This window comes from Solanum verrucosum, unplaced genomic scaffold (genome assembly GCF_900185275.1).
Source record: "Solanum verrucosum unplaced genomic scaffold, falcon-dt-bn FXZP01000150.1, whole genome shotgun sequence".
Taxonomy (NCBI): Eukaryota; Viridiplantae; Streptophyta; class Magnoliopsida; order Solanales; family Solanaceae; genus Solanum; species Solanum verrucosum.
In genome coordinates, this window is record NW_026020371.1 from 2,901,447 (window position 1) to 2,918,865 (window position 17,419).

Consider the following 17,419-nt stretch of genomic DNA (forward strand, 5'->3'; position numbering starts at 1 on the left):
ATTTCTTCTTTTTTTCTCTTGCTCCCTTAGTCCCGATTTCCCCCTTTGATTATGCTTATTGCTTATGGTAATTTTAATTGCTTCCGCGACCAAGGATGTGTAATGATACGCTATGAGGCTTGTTTGGGGTTCCTTCGGGTTCCCCATTCGCCGGTCACATCTAGGCCCTAGACTTAGGTCGTGACAACATCAATATATATACATGCCATAAATATATTCACTATTAATATATATTATTCATATTAAATAACTTACAAAAGTTCGTTCGGCCCTTTCCTTCGCCCACACATTTGGATCTGACTCAATGGGAGTGCGTCCCAAATTTTTTTCCTATAAATAAAAACTGAAATTTATAACGATATATATGAATCAACTAATTATTTATTTAAAAGTTTGAATTAGAACTTACCATCTCTCGTGCAATTGTTCCAACGGTCTTTGCACCTCCGGTGTGCAACGAGTCACCCTTAAGACAGCCTCTAGCCTTTTTGGCTTAATTTCAACAACTAAATCCAACAACAAAACCACATTATATAATTTAACTTATTTAAACAACTTAACAACTTGACATAGTTTAGTTTTGACTTAATTCCAACAACTAAATCCACCAACTAAACCACATTATTTATTTTAACTTATTTAAACAACTTTTTAACTTTAATAAACTAGTTTAGTATTGACTTAATTCCAACAACTAAATCCACCAACTAAATCACATTATTTATTTTAACTTATTTAAACAACTTAACAACTTTAACTAGTTTGGTTTGACTTAATACAACAACTAAATCCACCAACTAAACTACATTATTTATTTGAACTTATTTACACAACTTAACAACTTTAACAAGTTTAGTTTTGACTTAATTCCAACAACTAAATTCACCAACTAAACCACATTATTTGTTTGAACTTATTTAATCAACTTAACAACTTTTTAACTTGAACTAGTTTAGTTTTGACTTAATTCCAACAACTAAATCCATCAACAAAATCACATTATTTAATTTAACTTATTTAAACAACTTTACAACTTTTTAACTTTAACTAGTTTAGTTTTGACTTAATTCCAACAACTAAATCCATCAACAAAACCACACTATTTAATTTAACTTATTTAAACAACTTAACAACTTTAATTAGTTTAGTTTTGACTTAATTCCAACAACTAAACCACATTATTTATTTGAACTTATTTACACAACTTAACAACTTTAACTAGTTTAGTTTTGACTTAATTCCAACAACTAAATTCACCAACTAAACCACATTATTTATTTGAACTTATTTAAACAACTTAACAACTTTTTAACTTGAACTAGTTTAGTTTTGACTTAATTCCAACAACTAAATCCATCAACAAAACCACATTATTTAATTTAACTTATTTAAACAACTTAACAACTTTTTAAAGCTAAGCGTCAACACTAGATGGACACAAATCGATCTTGCAAGAAAATCAATTTTGTCATCAATAGGATCAACTAGTGTTGGTACTTATGCTAAACAAACACATTATTCCTAAATTAAAGCTTAATATCAACACTAGATGGACACAAATCGATCTTGCAAGAAAATCAATTTTGTCATCAATAGGATCAACTAGTGTTGGTACTTATGCTAAACAAACACATTATTCCTAAATTAAAGCTTAATATCAACACTAGGTGGATATCATCAATAAGATCAACTAGTGTTGGTACTTATGCTTAACAAACACTCGATGGACACAAAAAAATTATCACAAAGTTAATTGAGTTCAAAGTTCAATTATTAAGTTCAAATTAATTGAGGTCATCAAGAATTAGTTATTAAGTTCTAAATTCAATGTTCAAGTTCATATCAACGTTCTAAAATTTGTTATACATAAACTTCAAATCCAAAAATTAGCTAGTTATTATATTCAAGTTCAATAACTATATTCAAGTTCTAATTAAATTCATCATATATATCCAATTTCTAAAATTAGTTATACATAAAATTTTAACTCAAGAATTAATTAGTTATATTCAAATTTCAAAATCAAGTTCTAAATCTAACTTCAATTCATCTAGATTAACACTTCACTAACTTATAACAATCAATCAATCAATCCTAACTAACATCAAAATCCCTAAATCATTCACTAACTAACTAACAATCAATCAAACTTATAACAATCAATAAAAAACAAATTCAATACTAATTAACAAAATCAAAACCCTAAATCATTCACTTACTAACTAATAATCAATCACTAACAATCAATCAAACTAACAATCAATAAAAAATTAATTCAATACACTATCAAACACAATCAATCATTCAATAAAACACAAATTCAATAAACTAATTAACATAATCAAATATAATTAAAATTGAAAAAAATTAAAACTAATTTGATAAAACCCTAACCTTAAATTAATGGAGAAAGAGACAATGGAGAGAGGAAGCAGCGACGGCAGTAGCGATTCCGGCAGCGGCGGTGGCAAGCGACGGCGACGGCAAGCAACGGAGGCGGCGGCGAACTCTTTAGAGAGAAGGAAGAGAGGAAAAATGGGGAAAAGCGCGTCTGCTATTTTAGATATTTAATGAAAAGCGACGGACATCGTCTCCCCGTCCGTCACTTTTCATTTAAAAAGTTGACCAACATTTTGACCAAAAAGCGACGGACAAAGAGACACTGTCCGTCGCTTTTTAAAAATAGTTGACCGACCTATTTCGACTAAAAGCGACGGACATAAAGATGTCGTCCGTCGCTATAATAAAAAGAAAATTTAATAAAATAAAATAAATATAAAGTGATGGACAACGTCATTAATATTTTAATTAATATATAATTATTTTTAATAAAAGCGACGGACGGTGTCATTATATATATTAAATAAATAATTATTAATTTTATATATATTTGGCACAAAAATCCGCGAAAAAAATGACGGACTAAGAGATGCCGTCCATCGCTTTTTGTAAAATAATTTAAAAAATAGTTATTTTTATTAAAAAGCGACGGACAGTGTGGCAAATGGCGTCGCTCTTTTGTCCCTCATTTTTTATAAATTTTTTAGTAGTGTCTTCTCACGGATAGTCTACAAATACATGGTTTTTCATATATTTCTGTATATTTACTTGAGTATATTTTCAAGAATCCTCAGGACAAGTAAATTTTATGTCTTTAGACTTATATCTTTTAAATTGCATGTCTTAGTCAGAATACATAAATTTTCATGATTTGTTTTACATTCAGCTTTTCAATTCAACGTGCATAAGAGGCCTACAAATAAAGTATCTATTACTTCACTTCTAGGTTTTAGTATTTAGGAGCTTCAGCTCATAACATTAAAATATACGACATGCATGACATCTAGATATGGCATCAATGTTTTTTGAACATTTTCCAAAAAGTAAGATCTTTATTAGTATGGTATTTGGAATGCCATCAATGATCGTGGATCAGTTTTCTTATACAAACAAAGTTCACTAGTAGTATGACAATCAAGTATGGCATCCATGATTATGAAAAACATTCTCAGAAGCTATCGGTTATATTCGGTTGGAAGTAGTGCTTAGCATCAAATTGGACTAGGGCTAGTATACCTAAGTCTCAAAATTACGTGTACCATAGGTTTGTGGACACATTTTATAAGCTTAACGGTGCCACATCAGATCAGATCAACTTTTACCTCTTGGCAAGTTATGTTTGACCCTTTTCAATGGGGATTATACATCAAACTTCATGTTTAGGTCACATTTTTATATGTCGATTAATAGTATCTTCCACAATTTAATCTCAGATATTGCATGACCTTGTATTCAGTTATTTCAATCAATATTTATCAGTTGCCTATTTTACTACTTGATCATTTCATCAAATAATATGTATTAGTTTCAAAAATTCAATTAGTATCTCGAATTCTTCATGTTGAGTTTTACAAATTATCATGCATATCTCACATACTCAGTACATTCAAATACCTGATATGTTGCATATATTATTCATGTGATTTAGATTCAGATGCTTCTATTAGGATCCTGGTCATGCATATCACAGCTTACAACCAGGAGGTAATGAGTTCTCTTTGTTTGGGGACTTAAGCCAATTTGTAATTCTAGTATCTTATTTCTTTTCATATGATCATGTCTTGACTACATGTATTCAGTATTAGTAGAAGCTTCATAGACAATCAGTTAGAGTTGATGTATTCAATCTACTTAGTTTCAGTTTCTTTATTGATTATAATTATTGTAAACCAATCTTTGTTCAGTAATGTATTGAACCAACTTATTTCATAATTATGCTTCCACTCAGCCATTTAAGTTCTTATTTATGTATATATTTAGTTGATTATGACTTATGTCAATATCAAGGGTTAGCTCGAAATCACTTGTGACTCTAAGCATCATGTTATGAGTTACGACTAGGACGTACTCTCTGATCGTAACACATATGAATTGTTATGTTGTCTTGATAGTGTAAAAGCCTACACTCTATGTGTATAGTAACAATTTTGTAAATGATAAAATAATTATCGATTAAAATATTCACCAATTCAGAAAGGAAAAATACATAAAAGCATAATACATAAATATGTCATTTAACTTGACCCTAGCTCACATTTATGTCTTTCAACTTTGGGTGTGTACAAATAGACACTTAAACTTATATAAAGTTGAACAAATAGACATATGCGTCTTACGTGTCATCCTACGTGATAATTTGAGTCTTACATTATGTATGCCACATATGACTCATGTGTCGGACGCGGCTCCCCTCCAGTGGCCATCCTCTCCAGTTCGTCGAGTATTGCCTTATATTTGTTACACGTGTCCACTTAAAATTTCAATGGATGTGATCTATTTATTAACTACTATATACTAACCATAGTTAAGAGAGTCTTTACAAAGTATAATCTCGCAAATTGTATTTAGTCCATATTCATCCCCGAACTTGGAAGTTCCGCCGGCATAATTGATAAGCTCTCTTATTGCTTCATAACACTGTAAACAAAAGTTTGTAAATTGAATTGCACAAAGAAAAATCTACCACCAAGTAAAACTAAAAGTATATATGGAATTCAACCATGGACGGACAATTGGTAACAACAATTGAAAGCTAACATCTCTTGAATCTTTTTCCAAGTCAAACGAGTAAGTGATGATTTGGAAGATAACTACTTCAAAACACTCTGTATAGTAAGACTAGTTTTACTTTAAATAAGCCAGATACATGCATAATTTTTACAAGTCAGAACAACACTATATTTCATGATTTATGTATTCTTTCGAGATTGGTAAGGCCAATTTTTATTTAGGATATCAATGAATAAATCACAATATGTGATGAAAGTCCAGTATTTAATTTTGCGAGTGCGAAATTCTGGGTGGTTCGCCGGCGGAGGAGAAGAGGGCTCTCTCTGCGACATTTGAAAGAAAGAGGAAACTAATTCTGGTACAGTGTAATGAAAAGAAAAGAGACTATAGTTAAGATATTTTAGTTAGTAAATAAATCATGTCCGTGGAGTCACAAACAAGACACGTGTAACAAATATAAGGCAGCATTGGACGAACTGGAGAAGATGACCACTAGAGGGGAGTCGAGTCCTCATGTGTCTACTTATTTAATTTTATACAAGTTTAAATGTTTATTTATGTACACTCAAAGTTGGACGACATAAATATAAAATGAGGCTAAGTTATATGAATTATGCCATACATAAATGTGTCTTTTAATTTGGTTTCAATTGACATTTATGCCCACCAACTTTGAGTATGCACAATCAGACTCTTAAACTTTTATAAAGTTGAACAAGTGGACACACATATTCTAAATGACATAATACACATAGAAAATTTAAACCTATATAAAGTTGAACAAATAAACATATGCGTCTTACATGACATCCTACGTGACAAGTTAAAATGACACATGTATATTTATTGTTATTCAGAAATGATTCACTGATCTTTAATATTCTTTTAACTTAAAAGGGCGGTCAGATTTGTTTGTTTGTTTGTTTTTTTCTACCTTAACAGTAATGTAGATTCAAAAATTTCAACCATAATGTTTAAGTGAATGACAAGTATATATATTTTTCTTGGAAAAGAAATAGAAAACAAGAGATATAACATGGGTTTCTGATATTAAAATGTGTGAATAGTCATTTGTCCCATTCCCAGACTTATCAGATTGGTTGAGTATTAATTGACTTCTGAGCTCATCTATGAGTAATTTGACTTAATACACTGCATATCAATTCTAGGAACATTGCATATATACTTGGTGATGACATCCTTAACTCATCTATTACTACTCTGCTCTGCTCTTCCCCTCAATGACTTTGATATGGACAGCTCTAGTGTTTTCTCTATTTACATATGCCTAGTATGAGCTGATAAACATTCACAAGAGGAAAAAGTTTCCTCCAGGTCCAAAAGGGCTTCCTATTTTAGGACATCTTCATTTTTTAGGCAAAAATCCACACCAAGATTTACAAAAACTAGCCAACAAACATGGTCCTATTATGTATGTCCGATTGGGACTAGTACCTACAATCATTGCCTCGTCTGCTGATGCAGCCGAAAAGGTCCTCAAGACATATGATCACATATTTGCTAGTAGACCTCATCATGAGGCATCTCAATATTTGTCTTATGGACAGAAGAATTTGATATTTGCAAAGTATGGTGTATATTGGCGTAACATGCGCAAATTGTGCATTGTACACCTTTTGAGCAATAACAAGATCAATTCATTTCAATCCATGAGAAAACAAGAAGTTGAACTTCTTATTGAGTCGCTTAAAAAGGAAGCTCATGATCGTGTAGCTGTTGATCTTAGTGCAAAGATTACGTCCTTGAATGCTAACTTGACTTGCTTAATGGTGTTTGGAAAGAAGTACATGCATGAGGACTTGGACAAGAGGGGATTCAAATCTGTTGTTCAAGATGTTGTGCATTTAGCAGCAATGCCAAATCTTGGTGATTTTTTCCCCTCCCTTGGTGCTATTGATCTCTAGGGTCTCACTCGCAAGCTCAAGGATCTTTTGAAGGTGTTTGATGAGTTCCTTGAGAAGATTATTGATGAACATGTTCATTCACATGACCAGAAGCAAACCAAGGACTTTGTGGACACCATGATGGACATAATGCAATTTGGAGAAGCGGAATTTCAGTTTGACCGTCGTCACATAAAAGCTATCCTCTTTGTATATACTTTCATCCCATTTTGTCATATATACCACAAGCCTTGAGAATGAAATGGTTTGTACTACTAATTTATTCCTCTGTTTCCTTTTTACTATACAGGACAAGCTTATAGCTGCAATGGATACTACAGCATCATCAACGGAATGGATACTGACAGAACTTCTTAGACATCCCCAAGTGATGAAGAAACTCCAAAAGGAGTTGCAAGAAGTGGTAGGCCTTGAAAGAATGGTTGAAGAATCCGACCTGGAAAATTTGAAGTACTTAAACATGGTTGTAAAAGAGGGCCTGAGGCTGCATCCTGTAGTGCCACTATTTTATCATGAGTCTATGGAAGATTGTGTAGTCGACGGTTTCCACATACAAAAGGGATCCCGAGTCATGGTAAATTGTTATGCAGCTCAAAGAGATCCAAATGTTTGGCCTGAGCCTGAGAAGTTTTTGCCTGAGATTTGTTGGAAGCTGTATAGATTTTCGTGGACGGGACTTTCAACTTGTACCATTTGGCTCTGGGAGAAGAAGTTGTCCTGGAATGCAGCTGGCAGTTATCGTCATCCGCCTTGTGGTGGCACAGTTGGTGCATTGCTTTGAGTGGGAGCTTCCAAATGGTATGCAGCCTTGTGATTTAGACATTGATGAGAAGTTTGGGATAGTAACATGCAGAGAAAGGCCTTTAATGGCTATTCCTACTTACAATCAAAACAAATGATGCAAATACAAGAGAAGTAATATTTCTAAACTTTAGATTTTATTACAAGCAATATTAAATAGTTTCTACTATATGGTTTTTGAGATTGTTGTGTGCTTCTCCTAATATTCAAATAAAATACTTCATTGGCGGTACATCAGCTTTCATTTTTACACATCATTAAGGAAAATGAAAAACAATGTATAACTAATCTAATTAAACAAATGTACAATGCCTTCTTCAACCTCAAAGAGCGGTTTCTGATAACAACTCAATAACCTAAGGACTAACTCTAGTACTTCAGTCTCTACAGATTACTCAAACTGCATCACCCATTCGAAGACTATAAACTCTAGTCTCTCAAGTGTAATCAGCTTGACTATGAAGCAGTGATTTGTAAAAACAAATTTGAGAACCATGAAACAAATGCATGTGTGATCAATGAAAAAAAAAGAAGACGACAATCTTTTTATTTAAATATGTATCTCAAGTATGATTTCAATAAATTTTTGATGGATTTGATAGAGGTTTGCACAAACCACATGACTTATGATAAGAATTAATATAGAGAATTAAAATCTATTGAAATATTCAAAGTTAGGATGAAAAATGGTGAATTGATTTTCGTTAAAGGAAATGAATTGTTGTCATCAAAAGAAATTTAGGTAATGAGGCAATTTCTGATTTTCTTTATATACTTGATATTGATCAAAACTCGTTGAGTATTCATCAGGGCCGGCTCTTGCCTATAAAATTTTAGGCATTGGCCTTAGGCCCCCAATTTTTGGGGGCCTCAAATTTTTATAAATAAAAAATTATGTATCTTAACCCCATTCAAATAGAAGAAATTAAGGAAATATTGTTTTGGATTCTTACATTTTCTTCGTTAACACTCACATTATTTATCCTTTGTAACTCTTTTTGCACTCTATTTCTTCAAATCTTTGATAGTTAGAGTAATACACTCTCAAAAATATGAATCAATAGTCGAAAAGTGTTGAACAAAGTGCATTACAATTTTATTTTTTTAATTTATTTGTTAGTTTTCATATTAAAGTAGGTATACCAAGTTATCAACTTTTTGAATCAAATTCTATGATTCTAACTCTTATCTTTAAAGTTTATCAACTTATTACTTATAAAATTGTGTTAATAATTCATATAATAATTGTCTCAATAAAAGGATGTTTTTCAATGTTGAATTGATAAAATCTTACTTAAAACTAATAATTAAAAAAAAAGTGTTTGAAAAATCATTTATATAAAAGATATTAAGTAGTAATTTACGTCTAGAAATTTAGAACAATAAATAGATATAGATAAAATTTATATAAATTTTAGGCCTCTAATAATAATTTCGCTTTAGGCCACAAATTATGTTGAGCCGCCCCTGGTATTCATCCGTTGGTAGAAAAAAAATATAAAGTATTCTTCGACAACAAGCATTGCTTCGTTAATGATGGTGTTGAAAAAAAAAGAGTTTAAACATTAAGATGAGATGCAAACATTTCTCTTTTGATCCAATATAAGGTGGAAAAATTAGAAGATGATCCTCCAATTGAAAAGGCACAAGCAAAATGTGAATCTGATAGGTTTTTAAAGGCGCTTTAAATGTTTCCAAAGAAATTGAAGCAATGGAGGAGTTATCTATGTTTCAGAATAATAAAATGGATAAGTTTAAACTTAAGATGTAAATGAAGAGGAAGATATGTGTAACATCCGACAATTTGAAATAACTATGAAGAGGCTTAGAATTGGAAAATTTCATTTTTGGAAAGAATTCAAATATCTGGAAAAATTGGCTAAGTATGGAAAATAATGAATTTTTGTCCAACTTTGAACAGTTATAACTCCTAGTTCAGGATGATCTAGGTGTAGTTCCAGTTATGGTTGCAAAGTTCGTGGATAAGTCGTTCCAACGCCAACGAGTTTGCTCGTTTCTAAGTTCGTATGAGCGAGTTATGCCCTTTGAAAGTTGGGCAATTGGCAGGGAATCCATCCGGAAATTGTAAGGGTATTTTGGTCTTTTCCCTAGCCTTGTCTTTGGATATATATTAAGGTGTAAGACTGATTTTTGATCAGTTTTTCCCTTTTTAAAAAGAGTAAGAGTTAGGGTTCTTGAGAGAAAAGGAGAGAAAGGAGAAGAAGAAGCAAACTTCGTAAAGATCGTCGTGTTTTTCTTCGGGGGTGATCCCTATTTAGGTATGTGAGTTCATAGTGTTGGGTTGGTTCTTTCCCCCACACGCCAAGCTCGTTTAATTTCGAGAAAAGATTGATTATGTTTGATTGAAGTTGTTGGTTGGAATTGTTGAAGTTGTAGTTGTGTTGTGTTGTAGTCCTTATTGTTTTGGTGTATGTTTCCGGTGGTGTTTCTGAGTTGAATCTATTGTATGTTGAGAGGTTTATGATTTTAAGTGCTTGGGGCTGGAAACTTTGATGTGTAGAAGGTTTAGAGTTGGAGAAAACTAATGAGAAAAGTTGCTTTTCGAGGAAAAAGGGTGGGGCGTCGCGCCTGTCAGCGCGCCCCAAGAGGGGCTCTGAATTTTCCCCCTTGGGGCGGCGCGCCCATCAGTGCGCCAGCAGGCCTCCTCTGAAGTTTTTAGTTTGGCGCTCCGCGCCTCTTAGAGCGCCAAGTCTTCCCATTCCTTCCCCACTTTTTTCATACATGTTCCTAGGTATTGTACCTATGTTTCATAGTTATTTCCGACACTCCAAGGTACGTTTAAACGTCAAGAACTCGTCCATAACACGTGATCAAACACCTTGAATCCATGATTCCAACTCAAGAAGAGTTAGTTTCCAAGTCAAGTGAAGTTAAGAGTTGAGTTTAGAAGTTAAAGAAGTGAGTCAAGGTAAGTCTTTAAAGTCGTTCAAGAGTCTTTATTGAATGTTTTAACTTCATTTTAAGGCTCAAGTTTCAAGTCAAGTAAAGAGTAAGAGTCAAGAGTTTCAAGTTGAGTAAAGAGTTTAAAGTTGAGTTCATTTCTCAAATGTTATTAGGGAACTATGTAAACCCAAAGAAGTTTCTAAATGTTTTTACATTTGAGTAAGAAAGGAACTATGATTCCAAAAGAGCCTTTGGGCTAGTTTTCAAGAAAAAGGAACATCGATTCCAAGTGAGCCTTCGGGCAAAGTTTTGAGTAATTATCTCAAATAAAGAAAGATGTGTTTAAAACACTTATGAGATAAGTATTTTTGGGTGTAGTCTTGAGCATCGAATTAGGGACACGAGTTCATATTAATTCAACTCTCCATAAGAACCATGCGCCAACATGGGAGTTAACGGGTCATACTTTTTAGATGAATCCGTAAGATTAAGCTAGTGGATCCACTTAGTAAAGTTAGCTTCCTATATCACGGCAAGGTATAGGATGGTCCTTGGGCAACGTGAGGTAAAACGTTGTATCACCACTAGGGCTCATAGTGGTGATTGTCGGTTAAAGAATCTCCCACTAAAGTTATATTACTTTTATATAAGTAAAGTTGAGTTTGTTATCGTTTTATCCTTAACGAACTAAGTTGTTTACACTATTTTTTTTCAAGCTTTATAGATTACATGTGTCTTATTGCTTTATATATTGAGTTTAGTTATTCGTGAGTTGAACAGAGCCAAGGTAAGAGTTCCTTTGTACTCCTTCCAAGCTTAAGTTGTGGTTTAGCTTTCCAGCTCGCATACTTGTACATTTAATGTACTGATGCCAGTTGGCCTGCATCTTATGACGATGCAGACACAGGTACCCAGGGTCAGCATTCAGTACGCAGTTGATCCAGTTGAGCACTCCAGAGTCAGTGGTGAGCCTCTTTGTGTTCCAGAGGACTCGATTATGTTGTTCTTTTAGTTTTGTTTTATTAGGTATTTTCGGGGTCTGTCGCAACATCCATCTCAGTATTATAGAGGCTTCATAGATAGTCAGTCAATTGGTTTTGAGTCTCTCATCTATGCATAAATGTAAATATTCTATTTTGGGACTCGAATTGCCTTTTTGGCCAGATTTTTATCAGTTAGGTTGTTTTATAACCTTACATTGCATTGAGTTATGTTGTCGAGTTAAGTTTCCGCTGAGTTAAGAAAGCCAGGCCAAGGGTTAGCTTGGGGGCCAGCAATGGTCTTCGAGTGCCGGCCACGTCCAGGGTGTAGGTTCGAGGCGTGACAAACTTGGTATCAGAGCAAGCTCCAGAGTCATAGGGAGTCTATGAAGTCGTGTCTGTAGAGTCCTAGTTATCGGTGTGAAGCGCGCCACATCTATAATTGGGAGGCTGCAACATTTAGGAAGATTTCTCACTTCTTTCACACTCATCTCGTGCGTTAGAGTTGATCTCTAAAAAGTTTCTGTCTAATCCGTGCTTACGCATGTTTCAGATAGTCATACCTCCACGAAGAGTTGGCAGATGGCGTCTTCCTAGACATTATGTTGATGAGCAAGAGTTACCATATGCCCCGGGAGTGCAACCACAAGGGGAAGTTTCTAACGCCGAGTTCAGAGAGGCAATTAGAATTCTGAGTCAAGCTGTAACAAATCAGATTGGTCAGCAAAGGGGAATTCGACAGGAAGGAACTGACACTTCTAGGATTCATGAGTTCTTGGGGATGAATCCTCCGAGTTTCATGGGTTCAAGCACTACTGAGGAGTCAGAGAACTTCATTGAAGAGTTCAAGAAGATTTTTTATGTGATGCATGTGGCAGATACTGAGCGGGTTGAACTAGCTGCGTATCAATTGAAAGATGTTGCTAGAACTTGGTTCGACCAATGGAAAGGAGGCAGAGTTGAGAATGCACCACCTGCGAGTTGGGCCTGTTTTAAGGAAGCTTTCTTGGGGAGTTTCTTTCCTCAAGAATTGAAAGAGGCCAAGGTACGTGAGTTCCTCACACTTAAGCAGGAGTCTTTGAGTGTTAATGAGTACCGTCTGAAGTTCACACAACTTTCCCGTTATGCTCTGGAGATAGTTGCGGACATGAGGAGTATAATGAGTTTGTTTGTTGCTGGACTGTCTCGATTGTCGAGTAAAGAAGGTAGGGCTGCAATGCTTATCGAGGACATGGACATATCAAGGTTGATGGTCTATGTGCAGCAAGTTGAGGAAGAAAAACTGAGGGACAGAGAAGAGTTCAGAAATAAGAGAGCTAAGATCGGTAATGAGTCCGGGTAGCAAAAAGATAATGTGAACCGTCCGTCCTTTCAACAAAGGCAAAGGGGACCTGTTCCATCATCTGCTAGTGCACCTGTACCCAGAAATAAAAGTGAGTACACTGGACAGAGTTCGCGGAATTTCAGAGCTGGACCTGCACAGTCTCAGAATAGTGTGGCACAAGGATGTAACCAGGTTCTTGCATATGCTAGGTGTGGTAGAGTCCATCCAGGGATGTGTCGTCAAGGCCAAACGGGTTGCTTTAAGTGTGGACAAGAGGGTCACTTCATGAAGGAGTGCCCAAAGAACAAGCAAGGTAGTGGAAATCTGGGCAGTAGAGCCCAATCTTCTTCAGTTGTCCCACCAGACAGGATGGCACCTAGAGGAGCTACTTCTAGTACCGGTGGAGGAGCAAATCGCCTCTATGCTATCACCAGTCGCCACGAGTAAGAGAACTCTCCGAATGTTGTCACTGGTATGATCAAAGTCTTTGTTTTTGATGTGTATGCTTTGCTAGACCCAGGAGCAAGTTTATCTTTTGTAACTCCTTATGTTGCAAATAAGTTTGATGTTCTTACTGAAAGACTTTGTGAACCCTTTTGTGTTTCTACACCTGTTGGGGAGTCTATTCTAGCAGAAAGAGTTTATCGTGATTGTCCTGTTTCCATCAATCACAAGAGCACCATGGCTGATTTGGTTGAGTTAGACATGGTAGATTTCGATGTCATTCTAGGTATGGATTGGCTTCATGCTTGTTATGCATCGATAGATTGTAGAACTCGAGCAATCAAGTTTCAGTTTCCGAGTGAGCTAGTCATAGAGTGGAGTAACAGTTCAGCAGTGCCTAAGGGTAGTTTTATTTCGCACCTTAAGGCGAGAAAGTTAGTCTCAAAGGGTTGTATCTATCATTTAGTCCGAGTTATTGACTCTAGTGTTGAGATACCTCTTTTGCAGTCAGTTCCTATAGTAGGAGAGTTTCCAGAAGTGTTTCCTGATGATCTACCCAGAATTCCTCCTGAGAGAGAGATAGAGTTCGGCATAGATCTCATTCCAGATACTCGGCCTATCTCTATTCCTCCATATAGAATGGCAGCAGCAGAGTTGAAAGAGCAGTTGAAAGATCTCCTAGAAAAGGGTTTCATTCGACCGAGTGTCTCACCTTGGGGTGCTCCAGTCTTGTTTGTGAGAAAGAAAGATGGTTCTCTTAGGATGTGTATAGATTACCGCCAATTGAATAGGGTTACCATCAAGAATAAGTACCCTCTTTCGAGGATTGATGATCTTTTCGATCAGCTACAGGGTGCCACTTGTTTTTCGAAGATTGACCTCAAATCAGGATATCACCAGTTAAGAGTAAGAGAGTGTGATATTCCAAAGACAGCATTCAGAACCAGATATGGTCATTTTGAGTTTTTAGTTATGTCCTTTGGGTTGACCAATGCACCGACAGCTTTCATGGACCTTATGAATAGAGTTTTCAAACCTTATTTAGATGTGTTTGTTATCATTTTCATTGATGACATACTAATCTATTCAAGGAATGAAGAAGATCATGCTAGTCATCTCAGACTAGTCCTTCAGACTTTGAAAGCTAAGGAGTTGTATGCTAAGTTCTCTAAATGTGAGTTTTGGCTTAAGTCTGTGGCGTTCCCAGGCCACATTGTGTCCGGTGATGGTATTAAATTGATACTCGGAAAATTGAGGCAGTGCAAAATTGGCCTAAACCCACATCTCCAACAGAAATTAAGAGTTTCTTGGGATTAGCTGGCTATTATAGAAGGTTTGTTGAGGGGTTCTCGTCTATTGCATCTCCTTTGACAAAGTTGACTCAGAAGACAGTGAAGTTTCAATGGTCTGAAGCTTGTGAGAAAAGCTTTCAGGAATTGAAAAAGAGGTTGATTATAGCTCCAGTCTTGACTTTACCAGAAGGTACTCAAGGTTTTGTGGTGTATTGTGATACATCTAGAGTTGGTTTGGGTTGTGTCTTGATGCAGAATGGCAAAGTTATAGCTTATGCCTCCAGACAGTTGAAAGTTCATGAGAAGAACTACCCAACCCATGACTTAGAGTTGGCTGCTGTAGTGTTCACTTTGAAGATATGGCGTCATTACTTGTATGGTGTGCATGTTGACATATTCACTAATCATAAGAGCCTTCAATATGTGCTTACTCAGAAAGAGCTTAATCTCAGACAGAGGAGGTGGTTAGAATTACTTAAGGACTATGACCTGAGTATTCTTTATCACCCAGGTAAGGCTAATGTTGTTGCTGATTCTTTAAGCAGGTTGTCTATGGGTAGCACCGCCCATATTAAAGAAGAGAAGAGAGAGTTAGCAAAAGATGTGCACAGACTGGCACGACTGGGAGTCAGCCTTATAGACTCCGCTGAAGGGGGAATAGAAGTGACGAGCAGGGCCGAGTCATCACTAGTGTCGGAAGTGAAAGAGAAACAAGACCAAGATCCCATTTTTCTTGAGTTGAAGGCAAATGTTCAAAGCCAAAGAATACTAGCTTTTGAACAAGGGGGAGATGGTGTTTTGAGATTTCAAGGTAGATTGTGTGTACCTATGGTAGATGGACTCCAAGAGAGGATTATGGAGGAAGCTCATAGCTTCAGATATTCCATTCATCCGGGTTCTACAAAGATGTATTGTGACTTGAGAGAAGTTTATTGGTGGAATGGCATGAAGAAGGACATTGCAGAGTTTGTTGTTAAATGTCCAAATTGCCAACAAGTGAAAGTTGAACACCAAAGGCCCATTGGTTTAGCTCAGAGGATAGAACTTCCAGAATAGAAGTGGGAGATGATCAATATGGATTTCATCACAGGGTTGCCAAGGTCTCACAGGCAACATGATTCTATTTGGGTGATTGTCGACAGAATGACAAAATCAGCCCATTTTCTACCGGTAAAGACTACCAATTCAGCAGAAGACTTTGCCAAGTTGTATATTCAAGAGGTGGTGAGACTTCATGGAGTCCCAATCTCCATTATTTCATATAGAGGTGCACAGTTCACTGCACAGTTCTGGAAATCTTTTTAGAAAGGCTTGGGTTCCAAGGTGAACTTGAGTACTGCCTTTCATCCTCAGACTGATGGGCAAGCAGAGCGTACTATTCAGACTTTAGAAGATATGTTGAGGGCTTGCGTGATCGATTTCAAAGGTAATTGGAAAGATCACCTACCTCTCATTGAGTTTGCCTACAACAACAATTATCACTCTAGCATCCAAATGGCTCCATACGAAGCTCTTTATGGGAGACGATGTAGATCTCCTATTGGATGGTTTGAAGTTGGTGAAGCAGGATTGATAGGACCAGATTTAGTTCACCAAGCTATGGAGAAGGTGAAAGTGATTCAAGAGAGATTGAAAATGGCACAGAGTCGCCAGAAATCCTACACTGATGTTAGAAGAAGGGCGTTAGAGTTTGAAATAGATGATTGGGTATATTTGAAAGTTTCACCCGTGAAAGGGGTTATGAGGTTTGGTAAGAAGGGGAAACTTAGTCCCCGGTATATTGGACCTTACCGCATAGCCAAGAGAATTGGCAATGTTGCATATGAGTTGGATTTGCCGCAGGAACTAGCAGCGGTTCATCCGGTATTTCATATCTCCATGTTGAAAAAGTGCATAGGTGATCCTTCATTGATCCTGCCGACTGAAAGTGTTAGGATCAAGGATAACTTATCTTATGAGGAGATTCCTGTTCAGATTTTAGATCGTCAAGTTCGTAGGTTGAGAACGAAAGATGTAGCCTCAGTTAAGGTCTTTTGGAGGAACCAATTTGTTGAGGAAGCCACTTGGGAAGCCGAAGAGGACATGAAGAAGAGATACCTATATCTCTTTGAATTCGGAGAAAATGCAGACCAAGGTACTAATTTCCTTCTTAGTGCTCTTTAAATTGTAGTGAGCATGTTGCTGTTATTTTTGCATGATTGCTTGTTCGATGTTTCAGTTTGATGTTACACCCTTAGCCTTGTTAGAGTAATCTCATTCGAGGACGAATGTTCCCAAAGGGGAGATATTGTAACTATGAAGAGGCTTAGAATTGGAAATTTTCATTTTTGGAAAGAATTCAAAAATCTGGAAAAATTGGCCATGTATGGAAAATAATGAATTTTTGGCCAACTTTGAACAGTTATAACTCCTAGCTCAGGATGATCTAGGTGTAGTTCCAGTTATGGTTTCAAAGTTCGTGGATTGGTCTTTCCAAAGACATCGAGTTTGCTCATTTCTGAGTTCGTATGAGCGAGTTATGCCCTTTGAAAGTTGGGCAATTGGCAGGGAATCCATCCAGAAATTGTAAGGGTATTTTGGTCTTTTCCCTAGCGTTGTCTTTGGATATATATTAAGGTGTAAGACTGATTTTTGATCAGTTTTTCCCTTTTTAAAAAGAGTAAGAGTTAGGGTTCTTGA

General features: G+C 35.9%; 3 protein-coding genes and 1 pseudogene across 3 annotated transcripts in view; all 4 read left to right on the top strand.

Moving 5' to 3' along the window:
- The window catches only part of LOC125838361 (protein TONNEAU 1a-like), a 1,213,107-nt gene that overhangs the window by 689,322 nt on the left and 506,366 nt on the right, over positions 1 to 17,419 (top strand). The window lies entirely within an intron of this gene.
- The window catches only part of LOC125838365 (uncharacterized), a 532,039-nt gene that overhangs the window by 328,646 nt on the left and 185,974 nt on the right, over positions 1 to 17,419 (top strand). The gene's annotated exons all lie outside the window — the stretch shown is intronic.
- Positions 6,312 to 7,894, top strand: LOC125838355 (cytochrome P450 71AU50-like; annotated as a pseudogene).
- On the top strand, positions 11,596 to 16,963 carry LOC125838428 (uncharacterized). The gene is made up of 6 exons (XM_049517488.1): positions 11,596 to 11,702; positions 13,061 to 13,196; positions 15,485 to 15,742; positions 16,094 to 16,537; positions 16,631 to 16,874; positions 16,959 to 16,963. Exons 1-6 carry the CDS (start codon positions 11,596 to 11,598, stop codon positions 16,961 to 16,963), a joined length of 1,194 nt encoding a protein of 397 aa, XP_049373445.1.